The 21,151-nt window shown below is 43.9% G+C and overlaps 1 protein-coding gene across 2 annotated transcripts; it reads left to right on the top strand.

Moving 5' to 3' along the window:
* Positions 1 to 328: 328 nt before the first annotated feature.
* On the top strand, positions 329 to 19,661 carry LOC129701495 (uncharacterized). 2 transcript variants are annotated; one of them, XM_055642719.1, is made up of 12 exons: positions 330 to 3,659; positions 5,511 to 5,610; positions 6,440 to 6,757; positions 7,445 to 7,714; positions 8,652 to 8,990; positions 9,069 to 9,329; positions 10,042 to 10,386; positions 11,127 to 11,399; positions 12,103 to 12,441; positions 13,250 to 13,519; positions 15,071 to 15,174; positions 15,753 to 19,661. In XM_055642719.1, exons 2-12 carry the CDS (start codon positions 5,514 to 5,516, stop codon positions 15,834 to 15,836), a joined length of 2,700 nt encoding a protein of 899 aa, XP_055498694.1. In that variant the 5' UTR covers positions 330 to 3,659; positions 5,511 to 5,513; the 3' UTR covers positions 15,837 to 19,661. The 2 variants fall into 2 exon arrangements, with proteins under 2 accessions (XP_055498695.1, XP_055498694.1); XM_055642720.1 differs by lacking the exons at positions 13,250 to 13,519; positions 15,071 to 15,174; positions 15,753 to 19,661 and adding an exon at positions 12,672 to 13,213 and having other exon boundaries at positions 329 to 3,659.
* Positions 19,662 to 21,151: the final 1,490 nt, after the last annotated feature.

The following is a 21,151-nucleotide window of genomic DNA, read 5'->3' as shown; positions in this document are numbered from 1 at the left end:
CTGAGCTGATGATGAGCTCCACTTTGTTATTCCCTCCAGAATTTTTGCTTATAAATCAATGTTTTTGGATGTGGGCCTCAGTGCTCAGGCTTCCATTTTTAACCCATGAGGATGTGAACATCCTTATTTCACCACTGAGGTGTTTAGTAAATAATGTAAATGATAGGAGTAGGCCCACCAAATAACGAAGGACCAGCAATGTATGTCCAAGTTATGATGGTGACTAACTGGGTCAACTTGTGCCACTCCGCTAACTTAGCCAAACAATTCTGGGTATGGATTGTGCTTGCATATTGTGGATATATTTTCTAGCACTGACGCAGTCATCAATGTAATGGGGATAGAGTTTGGGGATAGGGCCAGTGTACACCTGGAACACAATGTATCTCTCGTGTCTATATCTCCATGCTGTGAAGATCTTGGTGTAACTCTGTGAGGTTAGGCTTGGAGAACACTAAATGACATAGGGAAAAACTTATGATTGTGAAAATGTTTGCTGACGTTTCCACCTTGAGTGAAATTGAGAACTCAGGAGAAAATTGCTCTCAATATTAGACTTACTTTGTAAAATTGTAATAGCTTGATTATCATATGCAGCCCATTTGTGACCTCCTAAGTCCAACCTCCACCATGATCTGATGCAATTGAATATAGGATTGCACTACGGACCAGCTACAGCATGAAAAGGCAAGAATGTTGACCAATCACTTTATTACAAAACATGCGATTCTGTCTGTGACATTATCATAGACATTTCAAACATCACACAGTCATTCGCTTGAACATGTATTATAAGAAACAATTCTGATTTAGGAGGAATAGTCTGGCCATAGGCTCTGCTTATCAAGTCGAAAGCACTCCTCCAAAAGGCTGCTAGCTTAGGGCAAGACCAAAACATATGGCTATGGTTGGCAGGAGATTGATTACATCTGTTGCAGGTGTCCCTAACAGCGGGGTAAATTCTAGATAATCTTGCATTTGTGTAGTGGACTTTGTGAAGGACTTTGCATTGGATTAGGCCATGACGGGCACATATGGAGGAAGAATGGATCAAATCCAAGGCAGTCCCATTGCTGGTCTGTTAGTTTCGTATTCAGCTCACCCTCCCACGCAGCTTTTAATGAGATATGAGGTTTCAATATAACCGACCCTAACAAGTTATACAAAACAGAGATGCATTTCTTCTGCACCCACAGATGTTATAGGAAGGGGGAGTTGGGAGCATAGGACAGACCGCAACGGGAGATGTGAACTCGCCTTTTCCATGTGTACCCAGGTCGGTAGGTGGTCGCAATCATCATTCATCCAATACAGGAGTTTTTGCAAGTTAGCTGCCCAATAGTATCGCCTAAAGTCAGGAAGTGCCAAACCGCCGTCACTCTTAGGAGGCTGCAGTATCGCCTTTCGGATTCTAGCCGGTTTGCTACCCCATAAAAATTTAGATATTGTCCTTTCTAATTTATCAAAAAAAGATTTAGTGATAAGTATAGGGACGTGCTGGAAAAGATACAGGAATTTGGGTAGGACGACCATCTTGACCAGATTTATCTGGCCCACGAGGGATAGCGGTAAAACTAACCAGCGGTCAAAATCTCTTTCAGCTTTCTCAACCAGAGTTAGAAAGTTTGTGCGGAGCATATCAGATAAAGGTGTTGTGATAAAGACGCCGAGGTAGCGAAACCCGTCCTCTGCCCATTTGAATGAGGTTAAAGAGCGAGGGAGCTGCTTAGCCAATGAGCTAATCAGTAATAGCTCACTCTTTTGGTAGTTAAGTTTATAACCAGAATACGCACCAAACCGTTCTAAAATATTCGTTATCACAGGGAGAGAGCCGACTGGGTTTGACATGTACAGCAGCAGGTCATCCGCATACAATGAGACTTTATGAGTTGCGTCGAACCGTGTAATACCTTTAAAGCCTTTCTCTGAGCGTAACCAGACTGCCAAGGGTCTATCGCGACAGCAAACAGGAGTGGTGATAACGGGAAACCCTGTCTGATACCTCTCTGAAGGGGGAAGTGGGGCGACAGTGTGCCGTTTGTTTGTACTGAGGCCACCGGGGACGAGTATAATAGACTGACCCAAAGAATAAAACTGTTACCGAGGCCAAACCTGTCCATCGCCTCATATAAGTACCTCCATTCGACCCTGTCGAAAGCTTTTTCGGCGTCGGTCGACTATCCTTATGTTATTTCAGCGGCTCCTGCCTTCCAGGCCGATAAGCTTAGACTTTAGCTTGGCGTTCTCTTTGGTCACCGTAGTTAGCATTATCGCTATAGCTCGTATGTCTTGGCTGGTGGTATCTGCAAAAGACTCTAATGATGAAAGACGGTGTTGGTGATCTAAAATTGTGGTCTGGATATTGTCCAGCTTCGTTTCCAGTTTGGTGAACGCTGCGTTGAATTCTGCCAGTAGCGATACCTTGTGCTCTGTTAACATGGCTGCTAGCGTGGCCATGCCGATGCTGGTCATCGGGTCTTCCGTCTATTGCTCCACTTTCTTTCCTCTGCCTGGCATCTTTACGGCGTGGAAACGTGTAACTACTCTAACATGTCGCCCCCAGCGGATCCTACAAGAAACAATTCTAACTTCAGTTGTGAATGGCATTAATGACACTTGCCTTTGCCCAGGCTGGTTAGCATTCAGCAAAAGCTTTTCTCTTTACGTCAGAAACTTGACACTGAATTAAACTGAATTGAACTGGAAGGGACACGATTTATTCTTAGAGGTTATGACGGTCTTGGTGCAAACTGTACGGTTTGGTTTGGAGAACACTGAAAGTTGCAGAAGAAATTGAATGATCATGAGAATGGTGACTGGCGGGTTTACCTTGTGTGAAACTCAGGTGATAATTACACTCAACATTGGAATAACTGAATAATACAGCAATTATCATATCTGCTCGTTTGTGTTCTCCCCAACCCAAAACTCATAGTTTGAAATTGCCAAACCATCCAAATCACAGTGGCACAGATGTTAGAGCTGCCTGAGACTAGGGTTCAATCCTGACCTCTGGTGCTCTCTGGGTGGAGATAGCACGATCCCTGTGGCCACGTGGATTTCCTTCAGGTGCTCTGGTTTCCTAGTACCACATCCCACAAATGAGCGGGTTGCAGGTTACTTGACCTCCATAAATTGCCTGGAGTGCGTAGGGAGTGGACCGGAAAGTGAGATAACAGAACTAGCCTGAACGGGAGATCAATGGTCGGTGGACGGAGGGTTGAAGGGCCTGTTTCCATGTTGTATCTCAAAACCAAACTCAATCAGAACATCGCTACAGATGCAAGAAGATTGACATATAATCATCATTACAAAACAACAGATTATCTCATTTCCCATTGCCGTTGACATTTGTTAACCTCCAATAACCTTTAGAAAAATGAGGTTCCATGCCTCATGGCTCATGTTTGAGCTCAGTAAATTCCCATTTTACTTTGCCGAAATTAGGTTTAAAACAAGGTGGATTTTACAGTGACGCAAACACTTTCAACAGAAGTGATGTCTGAACCCTGAGAAGGAGAGGAAGAGGAAGGTCCTGTACTTTCATAAGACACAGCGTTAGTTATTGCGCAAAGTGAGACTGGGGAATTCAGTGTGTCGCCGTGCTTGGAGCTTTGCTGCCCAGTCTCTGGCCTCGTTCACCAGTCTCTTCCCACAAGGTAGGCTACTTTACTACAGTTTCACTTCAGGTAAAGGAGTGGTTTAAATGGGATCTAACGTCATTTCTAATGTGTGATATTCTACTCCTACAACCATTTATTAGACTGTTACAGTCTGTTCTGCTTTAGATTTTACAAGGACATAGAAACTTATTTAATAATGAATAGAGACACAAAATGCTGGAGTAACTCAGCGGGACAGGCAGCATCTCTGGAGAGAAAGAATGGGTGACGTTTCATACGCTGACCTCTTAGATCCGAAACATCACCCATTCTTTATCAATGCATTTTTGTCTCCATTGTTTCCCCCTAGAAACGTAATGAAGCAAAATTACCAGCACCTGCCATTTTACCCATTTGTGCTTTCTTATTTGTTACCGGGTCAATATAATGTATCCATGCCAATGTGGATTTTATTTTTCCCATTTATCCGGAAATCTTCGGGCTCTGGGACTGTTTGAGGATGTTCAACGTCCTCGTTGTTCTGTTGCCCGCTCAATTAAATGACTGACTAGTGAGGTACAAATGAGTTAAAACCACTCTACCGAGAAGAAGGAAGTGGGTCAAAAATTAAAATGTCTGCGTACAGATGAGTCGTTTCAGTCAAAGCGAACCGATTGAATGTGGTTGTGGAAATCCCAGATTACAGCAGTGACAATATTCCAGTGGCAGATTCCACAGAGGAATGGTCCTTCCCCGTGTAATTGTGTGCGGTTAATTCTCAAATGGTCCGGGCCCAGAGTTTTCAAAGTGGCTGTACTCAATACAACAATTGCGAACTAGCAACTTACTGCAGCTTTTCCTCTGCAAATTATTAGTACCCCTGTTCCGTTCAAGATCACACGACGAACAAACATTCTTAAGTATGATTTGGTTTACTTGGGAGTAGTCTGGTGATAAATAGCTGAAGGGTGTTTGCCCTTCCAAAGAAACTGTGTAAATCATCGAGTGAGACTGTGAATCTCAGTGTGTCGCCGTGCTTGGAGCTTTACCGCAGTCTCTGTACTCGTTCACCATCAGTCTCTTCTCACAAAGTAGGCGACCTCACTGCAGTCTCACTTCATGTAAAAGAGTGGTATCCAGAAACTGAACAATGTTGGATATCCTGTAAACTGTGATCTATCACTCGTTCAATCAGTTTGTTCTACTTTAGATTTTACTAGGGCATACAAACTTTATTAATTTCGCTTTGTCTCCTTTAGTTCCCCAGTAACTGAATGGAGGGTGTTTCTCACAGCTAAATGACCAGCATATGCCATTTTCCTACTGGTTTCCTAGTCAATCTAAATTGAATATTTTTTCCCGTACCTCCGACAACGTCTTGGGACCGTCTGAGAATATTCAATGTCCCTTGACATTCTGTTCAAGAAGGAACTGCAGATGCTGGAAGATCGAAGGTACACAAAATTGCTGGAGAAACTCAGCGGGTGCAGCAGCATCTCATAGATGCTGCTGCACCCGCTGAGTTTCTCCAGCAATTTTGTGTCCCTTGCCATTCTGTTGCCTTCTCTGTTCATTGACTCAATAGCGAGGTCCAATTTAGTTGAAACTATTTTACCGAGTAGTGGGAAGTAATTGTGTCAAAAATTAAAAAGGCGGAGTTCAGATGAGTGATTTCGGACAATGCCAATCGATAGCGGTTTAATATGGACGAGAAATCCCAGATTACAGAAGTGACAATATTCCAGCGGCAGCGTCCACCAAGCGAATGTATTTTCCCCGTGTAATTGTGTGCGACCAATTCTAAAGTGCTCCTGGGTCAGGAGTTTCAAACTGGCTGTACTCAATAAAACATTTGGCAACTAGCAATTTACTGATCAAAGTCTAAAACTGCACGTTATTTCCAAACAGAGAATGCACAAAATGAGGCCGAGGTTTCTCTGCGGCAGTTTGCCAATTGGTTTGATGTTCGGTTTCTTTGTTTTCCTGCTTCGACCTGTTTCAACTCAGAGTAAGTGCTTTCTCTTCACCGGTCACAATAACGTTGCATTACGTTATCATTGTTCGTGTAAACCGGCACCCCATTGTCAATGTCGCTTTATTCTCCACGTCCCTGAATATGCTGATGCCTCACAAATCCACGCCATTCCTTACTGGAGCTCCATTTCTCAGCCCCCCCCCCTTCCCTCCTCCCTCAACTCTCTCTCCTCCTGCACCGACACGGTCCTTATCAAAGTCAGAAATGGCCTCCTGTGAGCTTGTTACGGAGTTAAACTCTCCCTACTCATACCGCTCAGCCTCTGCAGCCTTTGACACAGTTGTTCACATCATCCTGCCCCAACACCTTCCCACCACAGTGCAGGCTGGTGGAACTGCCCTCAACTTATCGATCCAGTCGCAGCCCGAGAACCACGCGCAACACACTTCACCACGCTCCCGCAAAGTTCCTTCAAAACCGGGGGGAGCTCCTCCACTGCCCCACCACAAATCCCTATCCCCACCTCCGATCCCCTCCCACTCACTCCTCTCATGTGATGAAATATCCCTGGATCAGGCCAGGTTATTCCAGACAGATGGTACACAAAAATGCTGGAGAAACTCAGCGGGTGCAACAGCATCTATGGAGCGAAGGAAACAGGCAGCGTTTCCGGCCGAAACCCTTCTTCAGACTTCAGAGTTCTACAGACAGACATCTCTTCACAAACTGAGTCTTCCTCGCTGGGTTTCCAAGAAAGATCACAACTGTCTGGAATTGAATTGTTCAAAATTAATAATTACAGATATGGAGTGGGGGAAATGTGTTTTAAATGTTAATTCTTCATTGTTCGTATTTGCAACAGAATACAGACATCGAATGTATTTCTTGGATAACGGAGCCGACATTGTGTTAAACGGACCGGACAATCCCGAGAAAGACTCTGTTGTTGTCTGGGAATGGAAACCACACTCAGGGAAGGAAGTCGAGAATTTGGCGACTTTTAGAAGAAAAGGGAACTATTGGAGTAAAGTGGACTTGTACCCGGAGATGTATGTAAATCACGGTACACTTGATCTGACAATTTATAATCCCACATTTAAACTGGCAGGATTTTTCACTTTGGCTCAAACAGAACCGAGAAAACAAATCCTGAAACAATATGAAATATTTGGGATCAAAGGTGAGTGGGTGCGATAAGGATCAATAATGTTTAATTTATATTGTCACCTATAATGATGAGAGATGGTGGGACGTGAGACATCATCCACCCGGTGAAAAGAGAATCTCCCAGTAAAACAACTGGGGAAATGATTTTGTTCATTGATTCTAAAATGATCAGCAGTGGTGAAATTAGTTTGACTTCACTGGGAACAGCAAATCAATGAATCCACCCCGCAGCGAATGCCATGGTCTTCTCGCCGGCAGACGCTAAGGTGATCGCGGCAAGGTGGTATGAAACCAATGTCTCCGTGCAGTGGCTCCGGGGTGACACTGCTGCTTAATGTTACCCTGTGACCAGGCCGATGAAAGTCCATCATCTGTGGGACTTGGGCTCTGCCATCAAGGTGTTCACCTCTTGAGAACAATCAGATAAACATAAGAGGGGTGGAAATAGATGCATTTTCAACAGTTTGTGAATATTTGAAACAGAGCATGTGTAAATGCAACAAAGCCTGAATGTTGCCGGTTCCACCAGCTGCCCCACGGTGAACAGCTGCGTCACTGTGACCAGCCATGCGTGTCAGGGGGCTGAACGCACTGGGGGAGAAGTTGTCCTGACTTTCAGCCAGGCTGTCAGCCTTGAGCCCAGTCATTGGACTGTCCACACCACTACTCACTCTGAATCTCATTCATCTGTTTTTCACAGTTGAGGCAAGTCCACAGCGCCCTCTGCTGGGTGGTGACGTCACACTCAGCTGCACCATCTCCAGACTCTCAGATACAGTCAGTCTTCACTGGAGACCAATGGACTCATCCCAGCAGAACAGGAGCAACACTGATCAGATCCGCCTGAATAACACGGTCTATCTGATGATCCGACATGTTACAGTGGAGGATGGGAAGTTGTATGTGTGTGAAGTGAAGGAAAACGGAAACATCGTTCTCACCAGTAATGGAGATTTTACTGTAAACACGTGTAAGTGTAAACACCTCCCATTACATATCAAGTAGACACTTGTATCACGGTGCATCTTGTAATATTATGCGTGCGCCCTGTGAAGAACTGTGGACAGTGACCAACTGCTCTCCTGTATAAAATGCTGAATGATCAGGGAGAAGTTTCCAGAAAGTCTCTCTGTGGAGCAGCTGCCTGCTTGTCTCTGTGTGACAGACACACAACACAGGAGTGATGATGTATTTCTGTAACAATTGTTTAGTAAAGTATTTTGTCAGTTTAACTTGCCATCAATGCTCCAGTATCTGAGACTGAGATACTGATACAGGACTCACGTCAAAGTGTCAGATAGAAAGTGTAGTCACCATGACAACCACCAGCACTTGCTGCTCACACTCACACTTGGGGTCCCGGTACACACATCAGCATTGAATAAAATCCGTCCCCTCTCACCTCACTGACCCTTCTCTCCGAGTCCTGCTGCTGTTTGAAGTGATTCCAGCTGCTGCATACTCTGGCTTCAGATCAGCATTGAGCTGAGAGCAGGACCCAGGAACAGGGTAGGACGGGAAGACCTGACCCACTTGAACTGCCAACCTGTCCGGATCAGGCATCCTCTGGGCTGCTTCTGTCCGCAGCCTGAACCTGCACTACCTCCTGCAGACAGACAAAGAGATTCACATCCCGGGACGCTCTCAGGATTCTCCGGGAGGTTTCATTCCATCCCGGGAGATTCCCGGACAGTCGGGAGTGGGGGCGAACCTAATGTTGAAATGTAGTGGAATATTCAAACTTAACTACAACTTACTGCTGAACACAACATTTTATTTTATGAAGATCTGATGTGTTTTGGTGCGGCATTCAAGAAATATGTTACATTTGAAACGCGGATAAGAATCTATCTATGGCACGGTAACTGGAATACTGAAAGGAGTTATCTTTTGTCTCACTGATACAGTTTTATATAAGGAGAGATGCACGCTTTACCGCTCCAACACAGATCACAGTGAACTTCACCTGGTTTGTTCTCCTAGTTATATCTATTCCACTGCTCGGTGGACCTGGACATCTCGTCGCCTTCAACAACAACAAAAAGTAATAGCAACTGCCGTAGGCTCTCAGCCCATCAATGTCAACCGGACCTACTTCCGGAATCGACTGATGACCTCAGTGAAACACTTCAATGGCAAGGATTTCAGTTTGAGGATTGTCCCGATTTTGTTTCAAGATGCCGGACCTTACACATGTTCAATAGGAACATATCCATATCTGACAATTGATCTAATCACCGTGAAAGGTAGGAGATATTATGCTACCAGTGTTTTTACTGATGAACTCAATGTTTAAAATCTAAACAACCTGCTTGTTTCCACAGTCACAGCAGAAACGTCTGATGCAGTGACTGAGGGAGACACCGTTACACTGACCTGCTCTGTGTCTCACGTTACTGAGTCAATGAGACTGGTTTGGATCAATGGCGATGGCAAAAGTGTTGGAGAAATGTCACTGACTGTGGAAGAGAAATCACAGAATCTGGTTATTCAGAAAGATGAGAGAGGCAGAGGGAACTGGAGATGTGGTTTGTTTCATCAAGACCTGCCCCGGCTTTTTGTCCCGTACTATCAGGAGCCCCGTGGTAAGTGACTCAGGGTTTGCTCTTCATACTTAGTCATGATTGAGTTTTGATGTCCTGAAATTTGAAAGTGGAATATGTTCTTCTGGTTTGTGAGTAGTCTATTATGACCAATTCATTCTCAAATTTCAAATAAAACATCCCAAACCCCATTTTCTCCCCCCCCCACTTCATTGTGCATGCATTTATCCCACCACCCAGCTACACTATTCCCTTCCCTTCCTCTTTCCACTCATTTCCCACCCCTTCCAATTGCACAATTCTGCTTATATGTTCTTGCTCCACTTCCACCCATATCCCTCCCTCTTTTACGGATCTGACAAACTACGGTCTCCATTTCACCGCTTGCTTTTGTCATTATCTCCATCCATCTAATCACCATTCCCCACCTGTATCCACCTATCACTTGCCATGCTTTGTCTCATGCCTACTTCCCTTTCCCCAGTTTTTTCTCAACTAGACCATCAGTCTGAAAAAGTGTCCAGATACAAAACATCATCAATCCATTCCCTCCACAGATGCTGCCTAACCCATTGATTTTCTCCAGCACTTTGCGTTTGATCAACATTCCATAATCTGCAGTTTCTAGTGTCTGCGTGGAAGGATACCCACTGGTCAGCGTTGGTGGGTTGATAAAGAGGACCTATTTCTATGCTCTTCCAGGATGATGAATTATAATGTAAAACTTATTAAAGATTCTTCTCTTTTCCTACAGGATGTGGAGATTCTATTTACTTTTTCCACCAGGAAGGCAACTTTGTAATGAAAGGACCAGACAGTCCTGGAAATGGCCCCATTGACTGGGAATGGAGGCCACACTCAGGGCAACAAACCACAAAGCGATTGGCCACTTTTCACAGAGAAGATCAGCAGTGGGCCGTACAATGGAGTGATGAGTACAATCAAATACCAGGCATTTCCCAGAGCATGCGTGTGGACTGGGGTACCCTTGATCTGAGGATCAGGAAGCCCATCTTTGAACTTGCAGGACTATTCACCTGGACTCGAGCAGAGCCCGGTGGGAAAATCCTGAGACAGTGGGAACTATTTGGGATCAAAGGTAAGTTATAGTGTCACACACAACTGAAACAGGTCCTTTAGCCCAATTCATCCAAATGGACCAACTGAACATCTAACCATCCAATTTGCCATCATTTGGCCCTTATCCCTTCAACCTTTTTTCCATGTGCATGTTTAAATGTCTTTTAATTGTTGTTGCACCTGCATCAACCATTTCCTCTGCTCGATCTTTCCATAAAGTTTGTTCAAGTACCACCCTCTTTGTCAAAAAATTGCACCTCACATTATGGGATATATCACATCTGTCCCCTCTCAACTTAAACATGTACTATCTAGTTTTTGATTCCCCAACACTGGGAAAAAGGCCATGTGCATTTACTAACGATATGCCTCTCATGATTCACCCCAATATGATCACCCCTCAGTAAAAGACATCGAAGAAAAATAATCAGTCTGAAGAAGGGTCTCGACCTGAAACATCGCCTTTCTATGTTCTCTAGAGTTGCTGCATGACCCGCTGAATTACTCCTGCACTTTTTGTCCTTTTATATATTAACCAGCATTTGCAGTTCTATGTTTCTCCTGTACTAAATAAATCCCTACCTGTAAGTGTTGATGTGGGAGGCGAGGGGGCCGAGAGGGACAGATGGTCACTACCAGGAAGTGTTGATGACATCACTGAGTATGGCCAACTGTTTGCAGGAAAGAGACAATTCTGCCCACAGTTATTCATAAAATTGGTGGGGAACTGATCCACATGTCATGTGTCTGATTCCACAGTTGAGGCAGACTCACCGAGGCCAGTAATGGGCAGTGACATCACCCTCAGCTGTACCATCTCCAGACTTCCAGATACCGTCAGTCTTCACTGGAAACCAAGAGGCCCATCTCAGCAGAACACGAGGAACAACACTGATCAGATCCATCTGATTAACACCGTATATCTGATGGTCCAACACGTTGGAGCAGGAAGTCCCAATCTGTACACATGGGAAGTGCTGGAAAATGGCTCCATTGTTCTCACTGGAGACACCAATGTTGAAGTGGATCAGGGTGAGTCCAAAGCTGCCTTGCAGCAGGTATTAATAGTTCCTGATATCAAACTGTTCCACATATTGTACAGTGAGCACTGACTCCACCCATGGGCTTCCACACTGCACTATGTGGACATAGCCTTTACCCTGGGACATGTTGTAAATATAAAATGGTGGCACTAAGATTGATGGAGCCACACAGGAGAACCAAGGGATTCATTTCAGTTCACCTGCATGAGTCAAAGGGGATAACATCAATCAATGGAGAGAAGCAAGTGGTATTCTATCTGGAATGGAGCTGAGAAATATGAACTAACTAAACTACAGGTGCAAGATTGGCTGAGGCATGTTGAGTTCCACTGGTCAATAAAATACTCTAAATAATTAACTGCCCAATAACACTTGACAGTCCCAGTGAAATGGAGCTGCTACATGAGTGATAATTGAGTGTTGAGCTATTGTGGCAGAATTTATCTCCAGTCCACCAGCATCACTTTGCTGGGTGTGTGTGTGGGGAAGATGGACTTTACAGCTCGGCATTTGAACAAAGGGCACCTGGACCAGCAGGTGACGTATTCCAGCTCCTAGCCGACTTCCCTGTCCCAGTGCGGCCATCCCAGCTGACATCCCAGAGCTGGGGGTTTGGCTCTGTGGAAACTCACAACATTGTATCTCGGCATCTGTGGAAATCCAATTCTTTGTTCCCTGTCCCTCTCTTGCAGGTTTACATAACAAGACGTACACAGTTTATCGCTCAGTTACAGATCACAGTGAACTCGACCTGATTTGTGAAGCTTCTCCTGATCTCAGTGAAACTAAATGGACTTGGAGATCACAACATTTCCAGAATCAAGAGAAGGAAATAACTTCTTCTCACAGGTCTGAGCCGATCCATGTTGACAGGAGCTACTTTGGGAATCGACTGGAAACCGCAGAGGGAAATGTGAATGGCAAGAATTTCCATGTGAGGATTGTCCCCATACAATTTGAAGATGCTGGAGTTTACACATGTTCCACGGGATCAAATATATATGTGACCATTGACCTAATCACTGTTACAGGTAGGAGACTGAATGCTGCTAGTATTTTTCATTCATTGTAGTAGAACTCCGACATTGAATGCGAGCTGCAATTTCTGTGCAAATTTCTCCAAATATTCCCTTCTTTTAAAGAGTAGGTTTTATTCCAGAATTACAGATATTTATTTGTGTTTTACTCAACACAAAATGAATCATGAAACAGTATATCAGGCAGCACATGGCATTACAGCATTTTCCTTTTCATATTTAAGGTCGATGATGTGGAATTGATTCACCCACTGGAAATGGGTCCATCGAAGAAATAAATAAACCTCAATGCAGGTCAAATGAGGGTATATTCCGGATCCTCTGTATCATGTGTCATTCACAGGAGATCCTCGATGGCATCCTGCCATTGGAATGTGTCAGTGTGTGGAAGGGTTTGGCTCCAGCACAGTGGACTGAGGCAGTGCTGCGGGCAGCAGTTGCTTATTGTGCAGTGTTTTTTAGTTGGTTTCTTTGATCATGGAAAATCAAGTTCCACAATATAAATGTAAACAATCATATTATTAGGTGTTGCCATTCAGCTTCAATGACTCAGTATTGACCTTCCATGGAAAACCCTTCCCACAGATTGAACTTTTTACTGGAGATCACCCCTTCATCATTTGTGTCGTGTCTGTGGTTATTTTTCTATTGCTGTTCACTGCAGCATACAATAAAACTGTTTCTAAACAATACAAATTGTCCGTTTGGCCAGTCATAGGGTTATGAGGCGATTGATAAAGAAATCAATAGAGTAAAAACCCTGGCTGCTGTTCAAAATTTTAATGATGGTCTTGTTTCATAGCCACAGTCGAACCATCTGATGCATTAACAGAGGAAAACAATGTAACACTGACCTGCTCTGTGTCTGGTGTTGCTGAATCAATGAGACTCTCTTGGATCAACAGTGATGGCAAAAGTATGGGAGAGATATTTTTGAACAAGTCAAGAGAGAAAGTGTGGTCTTTGCAGCTGATTATTCCAAAAGCTGAGACAGTGAGAAGGAAATGGACATGTGGATTGTTTCAGCGAAACAGCCTCAAGCTGAGAAATTCAATCTATCTTAAGGTGAACGGTAAGTTCCTCAGCTTGTGTCACATCACAACATGTTTCGCTCAGTTGCTGCTCTCTCTTTCGCATAATTGCCTCACTTTCAATAACTCAGCATTGATCCTCCATGGAAAATCCTTGCCACAGATTGATATTTTTACTAGAGGTCACCCCCTAATCATTCGTATAGTGTCTATGGTCTTTCTTCTATTGCTGTTCACTCAAGCAAGGAATAAAGAGAGAGGTGCTGAACAACAGACTTCAATGAAAATTGCTACAGTCAACTGACAGCAGTGGCTGCTACAACAATGTGTAAAAAATATCACACATGTATATTACGTGCACATTAATTATCTTTAAAATGTTAAAGATAAATCAGTTCTTAACCATAACTACATGCATATGTTGTATGTCAATTGAACAATTTAGAATAATCACAGAATTAACTATTTTTAAAGGGTAAGTATACACAATAATTTAAGTTGTAAGGTGATTAGATTTATGTTTATTGTTCTCTTGGGTACAATCTCTACGTGAATCTAATCTTTTCCAATGTGGACAATTCCAGGTTTGATGATTTCAGTGATCATTTCTCCAATAGGCTTCACATCTGACTAATCTCAGATCCGGTACTATAGTTGTACCTTGACAAAATTCTAACCTCAGATTTCACAAGGACCAATAACAACCTTCAACTACTACTGGAGTAATAATTATATTTTTCCCTGTATAATCCTAAATAAAACAATTTCTGATTTTAAATCTCCCATATTTCCATCTATACCCAATGCTACAGATCAAAGTGTAATTTCACTGGAGCCTGTCAATTGATGGCATAATATTATATCAGTGAATAAATCAAAATAAAATATAAAGCATTTTGTATATACATGTTATGGAAACACAGATCTTTCAAACCCATACATGAGGGTAAAATTAAAGCAAGATTGCACCTTTGTAAAATGAACATTTATTTAAATAAACCCAAGTGAATGAGTCGTGCCTCTCACACCTCACTGGGTAATGGATAGGACAGGTTTGTAGGGACATGGACCAAGCTTGGGGAGGTGGGATTAGGCTAACTGGGACTTGTAAGTTGGGCCAAAAGGTTTGTTTCCACGCTGCATCACTCTATGACTCTCTGATTGTATGAGGTCCTCAGGCAATACGGCCTGAGTGAGAATTCAGATCCTGCAGAGTCTCAGCCGTGAATCTCTATCCAGTCCCTCTTGCGTAGATGCCTTGGTGGACACCTGGTTGACATCAGTTTAGATAATGGATCAACCTATTTTGTGTATGTTCAGACACATCTCATTCTCCCAAAAAATATTCACAATGTTCCAAAAGTAATGAGGCAGAAAATATCAAACATTAGTACTCAGATGTTATGGACGCGAAATAAAAGGTACCCTGGACTTAGACGTGGCACAAATATTTCTCACTCTTGACATATTATTTCTCACTGTGTCCCAGTATCTAATTCAGAATGTTTTTGATGTCACATCACAGACAGTAGTATTTAATTATGAAACACGGTTGAGAAAAAAAATGAAAATATCAACTTTGTCCTTCACAGTGAGAGCACTTCAAGACATTAGGATCATCACAGTTCTGCGATATTTGTTGATTAAACTGGCCGTTGCACTTGGACTAATTTCCTACTCATGGAGAATGAACAGGGTGAGAATTTCATGAGCTTTTCAATATATCAGAAACCAATGACAGGTTGTCTCTGACGTTGAGAAAATGAATGTTCACAGAACATATTAGAGTGGTGACAATCTGTATTTTAGTGTTTTGCATAGAACAGTGCAGCACAGAAATAAGCCCTTTTGGCCCATAATGTCTAAGCTGATCATGATGCTAATTTAAACTAATTTATTTTGCCCACTCGTGATCCAAATCTCTCCATTCCCTGCATATTAATATGCCTATCTAAAAACCTCTTAAATGACACTCTCAGAGCTGTTTCTACCACAACCCTTCGTAACTGTTGATTTTACTTTCCAATCAAATCCAGGCAGCATTCTGGTAAACCTCTTCTGCATCTTCTCCAAAGCCTTCATATCCTTCCTTTAATGGGGCTACCAGAACTCCTAGTACTCCTAATGAGTATTCTTTTTACCATGAAATAGCCATGTAAATATTTCCAACTTTGTCTCCAAACTGCCTCTTACCTATCACTTCCAGTCTATTGTTTATCATTGCAGGATAAACTCTTTATTTTAAAGAATATTTGTTGTTCTTGTTTGATACAGAGCTGCAGAAATCCACGGGAAGTTACAGGAAATGTCACAAACAATTCAAACGAAGCTGTCGCATTGCAGACCTTGAAATCTTGAGAGATCAGAATGAATGACCCAGCGCAGAAGAGACCATTCAGCCCATCAGGCTCATGCCCAAGGAAATCTGTGTTTCTACAAAAATATTGAGCCGAACGGAGACTTTCTAAATAGATATGTGGGTTTATTGGGCATTTACTTTGTGCTTGTTTGATATGTTGCTGGTGTCGTTTCTATCCCACAGTGAACATGTCAACAGTCTCGGTGCTGGTTATTTCAATTCACAAAGACCATCTCCTCAGGTCAGTGTGAAATGTGTATGAGGGCAACTCATGCTGACTTTGGGGTGAATTCCTGACCTACACTTGTGTCCAGTGAGGTTCCACACTTTGACACATTTTTATAGCTGCAGGGAATGATGGTGACCCAACTGTGTGTGGAGCTTGATGGGATGTGGATTTTGAGACTGTGCGTTGCTAGTGAGTGACCTCAGCTGGATTAAGTGTTGAATTAAGCAGAGCCGTTCGAATGGGAAGGTATGAAACAGGGCTCGGTGATCATGGGGTCACCCCTGATTCTGTTCACACAGTGAGAGTGGAACCCTGGTAGAAGGCAGTCTCCACACACTAACCCAGGGAACTGTTTTCAGCAGAGTGCAAACAGTCTGCATTGGAAAGTCAGCAATATAATTACTGTCAGACGTGTCCTTGCTACCAGCTAAACCCTGCATTCACTCACCACCATACTGAGCTCAATCCATCAATGATCCAATGAAGCATTTCTTCAGCAAATAACCAACTCGCTTTCCTGACTGCAGTCCCTGCCTCAATGATCCAACTGCTGACATCTACTGGTGAATGACCCACTCATGCTTTCTGAGTGCTGTGACATTATCGCCTCTCCTAACTGTCGTAGGTCTGTCTTGTGCGCAGACCCCATCCTGACTGCAGTAACAGACTGACTGCAGCCCCTCTGACTGCAGTAAAATTGTGCTGGAAACATAACAAATTTAGGGTAAATTCCTGCTGTGATAACCAATAGAAACTGCAGAACTCCCTTTGACGGTGCCTGAGACGGGCCGGGAAGATCATTAAAGACCCCTCCCACCCCAACCATGGACTGTTTGCCCTCCTCCCATCAGGGAGGCGGTACAGGAGCCTCAGGTCTCGTACTAATAGGATGAGGAACAGCTTCTACAATAATACCATCACATTGCTGAACTCGGAGTCCCGCCGATAGATTTATCCAGTCTCTCCGTCCACATTGTTTAATTATTCTGTATTTTTATTTCTATATTGCACTATTACTATGGACTGACGCTAAACTGCATTTCGTTGTACCCATACTTGTATTTGTGCAATGACATTAAAGTTGAATTGAATTGAATTGAATTGAATTGATCTAGCACAGTTTTCACGCTCTCCCTCCCACGTGAACTTTGGCAAACATCATTTCAACTCTCTCCCTGGAGTACCTGTGTCAGTCTATAGATTTAATATTCATTATTGCAATTGATACAAAATGTTTAAGTAAAAAAATTACATATCTTACTCCCAAATGTCTTGCTATTGAACTAATCCAATTCAATGCATTGTGTAAACAATCCTTCTGCATGTCAATATTTCCCAAAGCAATTCAGGCCACTGTCCTACATATATATGGATAATGCTACACTGGGGAAGTGCATGTTATTTCTTTGGAAGAAAGACAATTGCAGGGAGAGTTAATGGAACTGGGCACAATTATAATGATTAAATAAAGGTATGATGATTTTTGTTCCAGGAATTTTCAAGGAGCAGGGTCCACAGATTTGTCCAGGCTGATTTCAAGTCTGCAGAGCGAAGCACAGTTATCAGGGAAGCACCCACTTTCTCCCCTCTCACCCCACTGTCCCTCCTCTTTCACTCCCTCACTCTCTCTCTCTCTCTCTTTCTTTTTTCTCTCTCTCTCTCTCTCTCTCACGCCTCTCTCTCGTGTCTCTTCACCCCCCCTACCACTTTCTCCAGGGCTGAGCTGGGATAGCCCGGAGCGCTGTCCAGGCAGGCAGATGCAGTCCGTGGTGCTGGTCTTCAACTCCCCCTGGCCTGTTTGCTGGCAACAGGAATCAGATCGGCACTTGGGGATAACCTGTTGTCATATCCTTTTATATACTGATAATCAATTTGGCTTCTCATCAATCTTCTCTACCAAAGCTTTCCTCAACATCTCTTGTTGCCCTCCTGACTTACTTCTTGTAAACCTATATTCTTCTAACAATTCACTTGATCCCAGCTGCTTGCACCTGACCTGACCTTGCCTCTTTATTTCTGACCAGAGGCCCAATATGTCTTGTCATCCAGGGTTTCATACTCATTCCTGCCTTGCTCTTCACTCTAACAGCAACCTGCAGACCTTGAACTATCACTAACTCACTTTTATAAGCGTCCCACTTGCCAGGAGTCACTTTGTCTGCAGACAACCTTCTCCGATCAACTTTTGTAAAACCATCAACATTTTTAACCAAATCGAAGAATTTTCACTTCTTCCAAAGTGTTTCGACATTGAGAACTCAATCATATGTTCTGCCCTATTTCCCCAAAGTCGATCAATATTGCCCTCTCTCTCGTGGGGCCCCCTATTTCCTGGGGAAATCTTCCTGAAGACACTTGACATTAATCATTCTCTGTCAGCCCTCAGCACTATAGGGGTCCCCGTCTTCATTAGGAAAGTTAAAAACTCTTCAAACACCCTGGATAATTGTTCCTTTAATTCCCTTTGACTATTTGAGGACCTACAGTAGAATCCCATCACTGTGATTGAACCCTTTTCATTTATGAGCTCCACCCATAAACCTTCACTGGATAATCTTATAGTGATTTCATTTTGCACTGCTGTGATGTTCTCCTTGATCTACAATCAGACAAATCGCACAGGTGTTTCCTCCCAATCCTCCACTGTGTGAGTGGCCAATGTAGTCATGCCAGGTAACCATAAACTCACGTGATCACTGAGCCCAGTTTCATTCCTTCCCATTTAGTTATAATGACAGACAATGGTGACATAGAAACATAGAAAAATAGGTACAGGAGTAGGCCATTCGGCCCTTCGAGCCAGGACCACTATTCAATATGATCATGACTGATCATCTGAAATCAGTACCCCAGTTCCTGCTTTTCCCCCATATACTTTGATTCCTTTAGCCCTAAGAGGTAAATCTAACTCTTGAAAACATTCAGTGAATTGGCTTCCCCAACAGATTCACAACTCTCTGGGTGAAGATTTTTTCCTTATCTCAGCCCTAAATGGCCTACCCCTTATTCTTAAACTGTGACCCCTGGTTCTGGACTCCCCCAACATCGGGAACATATTACCTGCATTTAGCCTGTCCAATCCTTTAAGAAATTAAATGTTTCTATAATATGCCCTCTCATCCTTCTAAATTCAAGTGAATGCAAGCCCAGTGGGCCCATTCTTTCATCATATGTCTGTCCCGCCATCCCGGGATTTAACCTGGTGAACCTACGTTACACTCCCTCAATAGCAATAATGTCCTTCCTCAAATTAGGAGAACAAAGTGCACACAATATTCCAGATGCGGTCTCACCAGGGCCCTGTACCTGCAGTAGGACCTCCTTGCTCCTAAACTCAAATCCTCTCGCAATGAAGGCCAACATGCCATTAGCTTTCTTCACTACCTCCTGTACCTGCATGCTTACTTTCAGTGACTGATGTACAAGCACACCCAGATCTCGTTGCACTTCTACTTTTCCTAATCTGCTCCCATTCAGACAATAATCTGCCTTCCTGTTCTTGGCACGAAAGTAGATAACCTCACATTTATCCATATTACACTGCAACTACCATGCATCTGCCCACTCACCCAACTATCCAAGTCACCCTGCAGCCTCATACAATCCTCATCGCAGCTCACACTGCCACCCAGCTTTGTGTCATCCGCAAACTTCGGGCACCGTATGATGGCAGCCTCTGCCTACAGTCTGGATGTTTTTCCATATTTTTGTTATTTTTAATGTTTGAAAAGTATGTTTTGGAGGTTTCTTAGTATTTTTATGTGGGGGAGGTGGGGAGGGTAAGGGGGAAAGCGTTTCTCAGTCACTTCCAGGCAAGGGTGCGACTATTCTCCGAGTTGCATCTTCGCCCCCCTCCCCCCCTCGCAACCTACCAACTGGATTGGCGCAGCCTATCCTGCCGGAGACCAGCCAGAGCTTCAGCAGTGGTGCAGCACTGGATTCATCGTGAAGCGGGCGATGCCTTACCTGGTATCGCCGTTTGAAGCTCCGGAGTGTTGGGCCTGCAGCATCAACATCGCGGAGCTGTGGTTTGTGGCGCTCCCAGCCGCTGAGTCCTGGGATCCCTTTGCCGAGGCCCGTCAGTGTGAATCTCCGCCCAGCTCGGCCTGTGGACTTCGGGAGCCACGGTCTCTGGTAGGAAGTGGCCGATTCGGAAGTCCAATCCGCTGAGAATGTTCTTCCATTCCGAAGTCGGAGTTCCATCATCCCGGTGAGAGGGCCTGTATATCGGGCCACCTGTAACGGTGATTGCGGAAAGCTCGGAAGGCCCCGACCGTGGGTGAACAAAGAGGAAGATGATTGAACTTTGGTGCCTTCCCTCACAGTGGGAAACTTTGAGTCCGCTGTGTGGGGATGTTTATGTTAAAATCTATCGTGTGTTGTGTTCTTTTTTATTCGTATGGCTGTATGGTGACCCAAATTTCACGGTACCAATTGGTGCATGTGACAATAAATGTCTCTTGAACTTTTGAAACTTGGAGATGTCACATTTAATTCCCTCATCTAAATCGTTAATATATATTGTAAATAACTGGGGTCCCAGCACCGAGCCTTGCGGCACCCCGCTAGTCACTGCCCACCACACAAGTCACAAGAAGGTCCAGGTCCACACGGGGCCAAAGTCATTCGACATCAGGGAGGACACCGGCTATCTTGGATTTGTCCCAGCAGCTCACTCTGGCCTCACCAGGAGGTGCTGGCGGTCTCAGTCTTCTTTCTAGCCTGTGAAAAGTTGCGCAGTTAATAGAGGGTTTTCCACTTTCCCTCCCTTTCTTCCTGCCCTGCTTCCTCCTTCTCTCTCCTCTCTGGCTGGAACTAACTTATAAATAGGAAGCTGATGAGGTCCAGATGAGTTGATCCAATTCTGGGTATTTGAACAAAGTCGTGGCTGATGTGACTGTGGCCAGAGCTCAGTCTACAGTGCCGGTGTTTACCGGCAGCCAGCCGCTGTTTGTGGTGCTGAAATGCACGCTCCATGTTACAGCAAAATGATTAAAGTGTAATATTAGAGAATTGTTAGGTTTCTTCTTCAATTGAATGATACAGACCTTGTAGAACAAATCCATGATTCACGGTGACAACGGT

Source organism: Leucoraja erinacea, chromosome 11 (assembly GCF_028641065.1).
Source record: "Leucoraja erinacea ecotype New England chromosome 11, Leri_hhj_1, whole genome shotgun sequence".
NCBI lineage: Eukaryota > Metazoa > Chordata > Chondrichthyes > Rajiformes > Rajidae > Leucoraja > Leucoraja erinaceus.
Note: the sequence above shows the minus strand (reverse complement) of the source record. Positions and strands in the feature narration are given on the sequence as shown.

Bases quoted from the DNA above. Each gene is read 5' to 3' on its own strand.
- LOC129701495 (XM_055642719.1), top strand. From the start codon at position 5,514: ATGCACAAAATGAGGCCGAGGTTTCTCTGCGGCAGTTTGCCAATTGGT. The intron at 9,330-10,041 runs GTAAGTGACTCA...CTTTTCCTACAG, and splicing joins GTACTATCAGGAGCCCCGTG to GATGTGGAGATTCTATTTAC. The intron at 12,442-13,249 runs GTAGGAGACTGA...CTTGTTTCATAG, and splicing joins TGACCTAATCACTGTTACAG to CCACAGTCGAACCATCTGAT.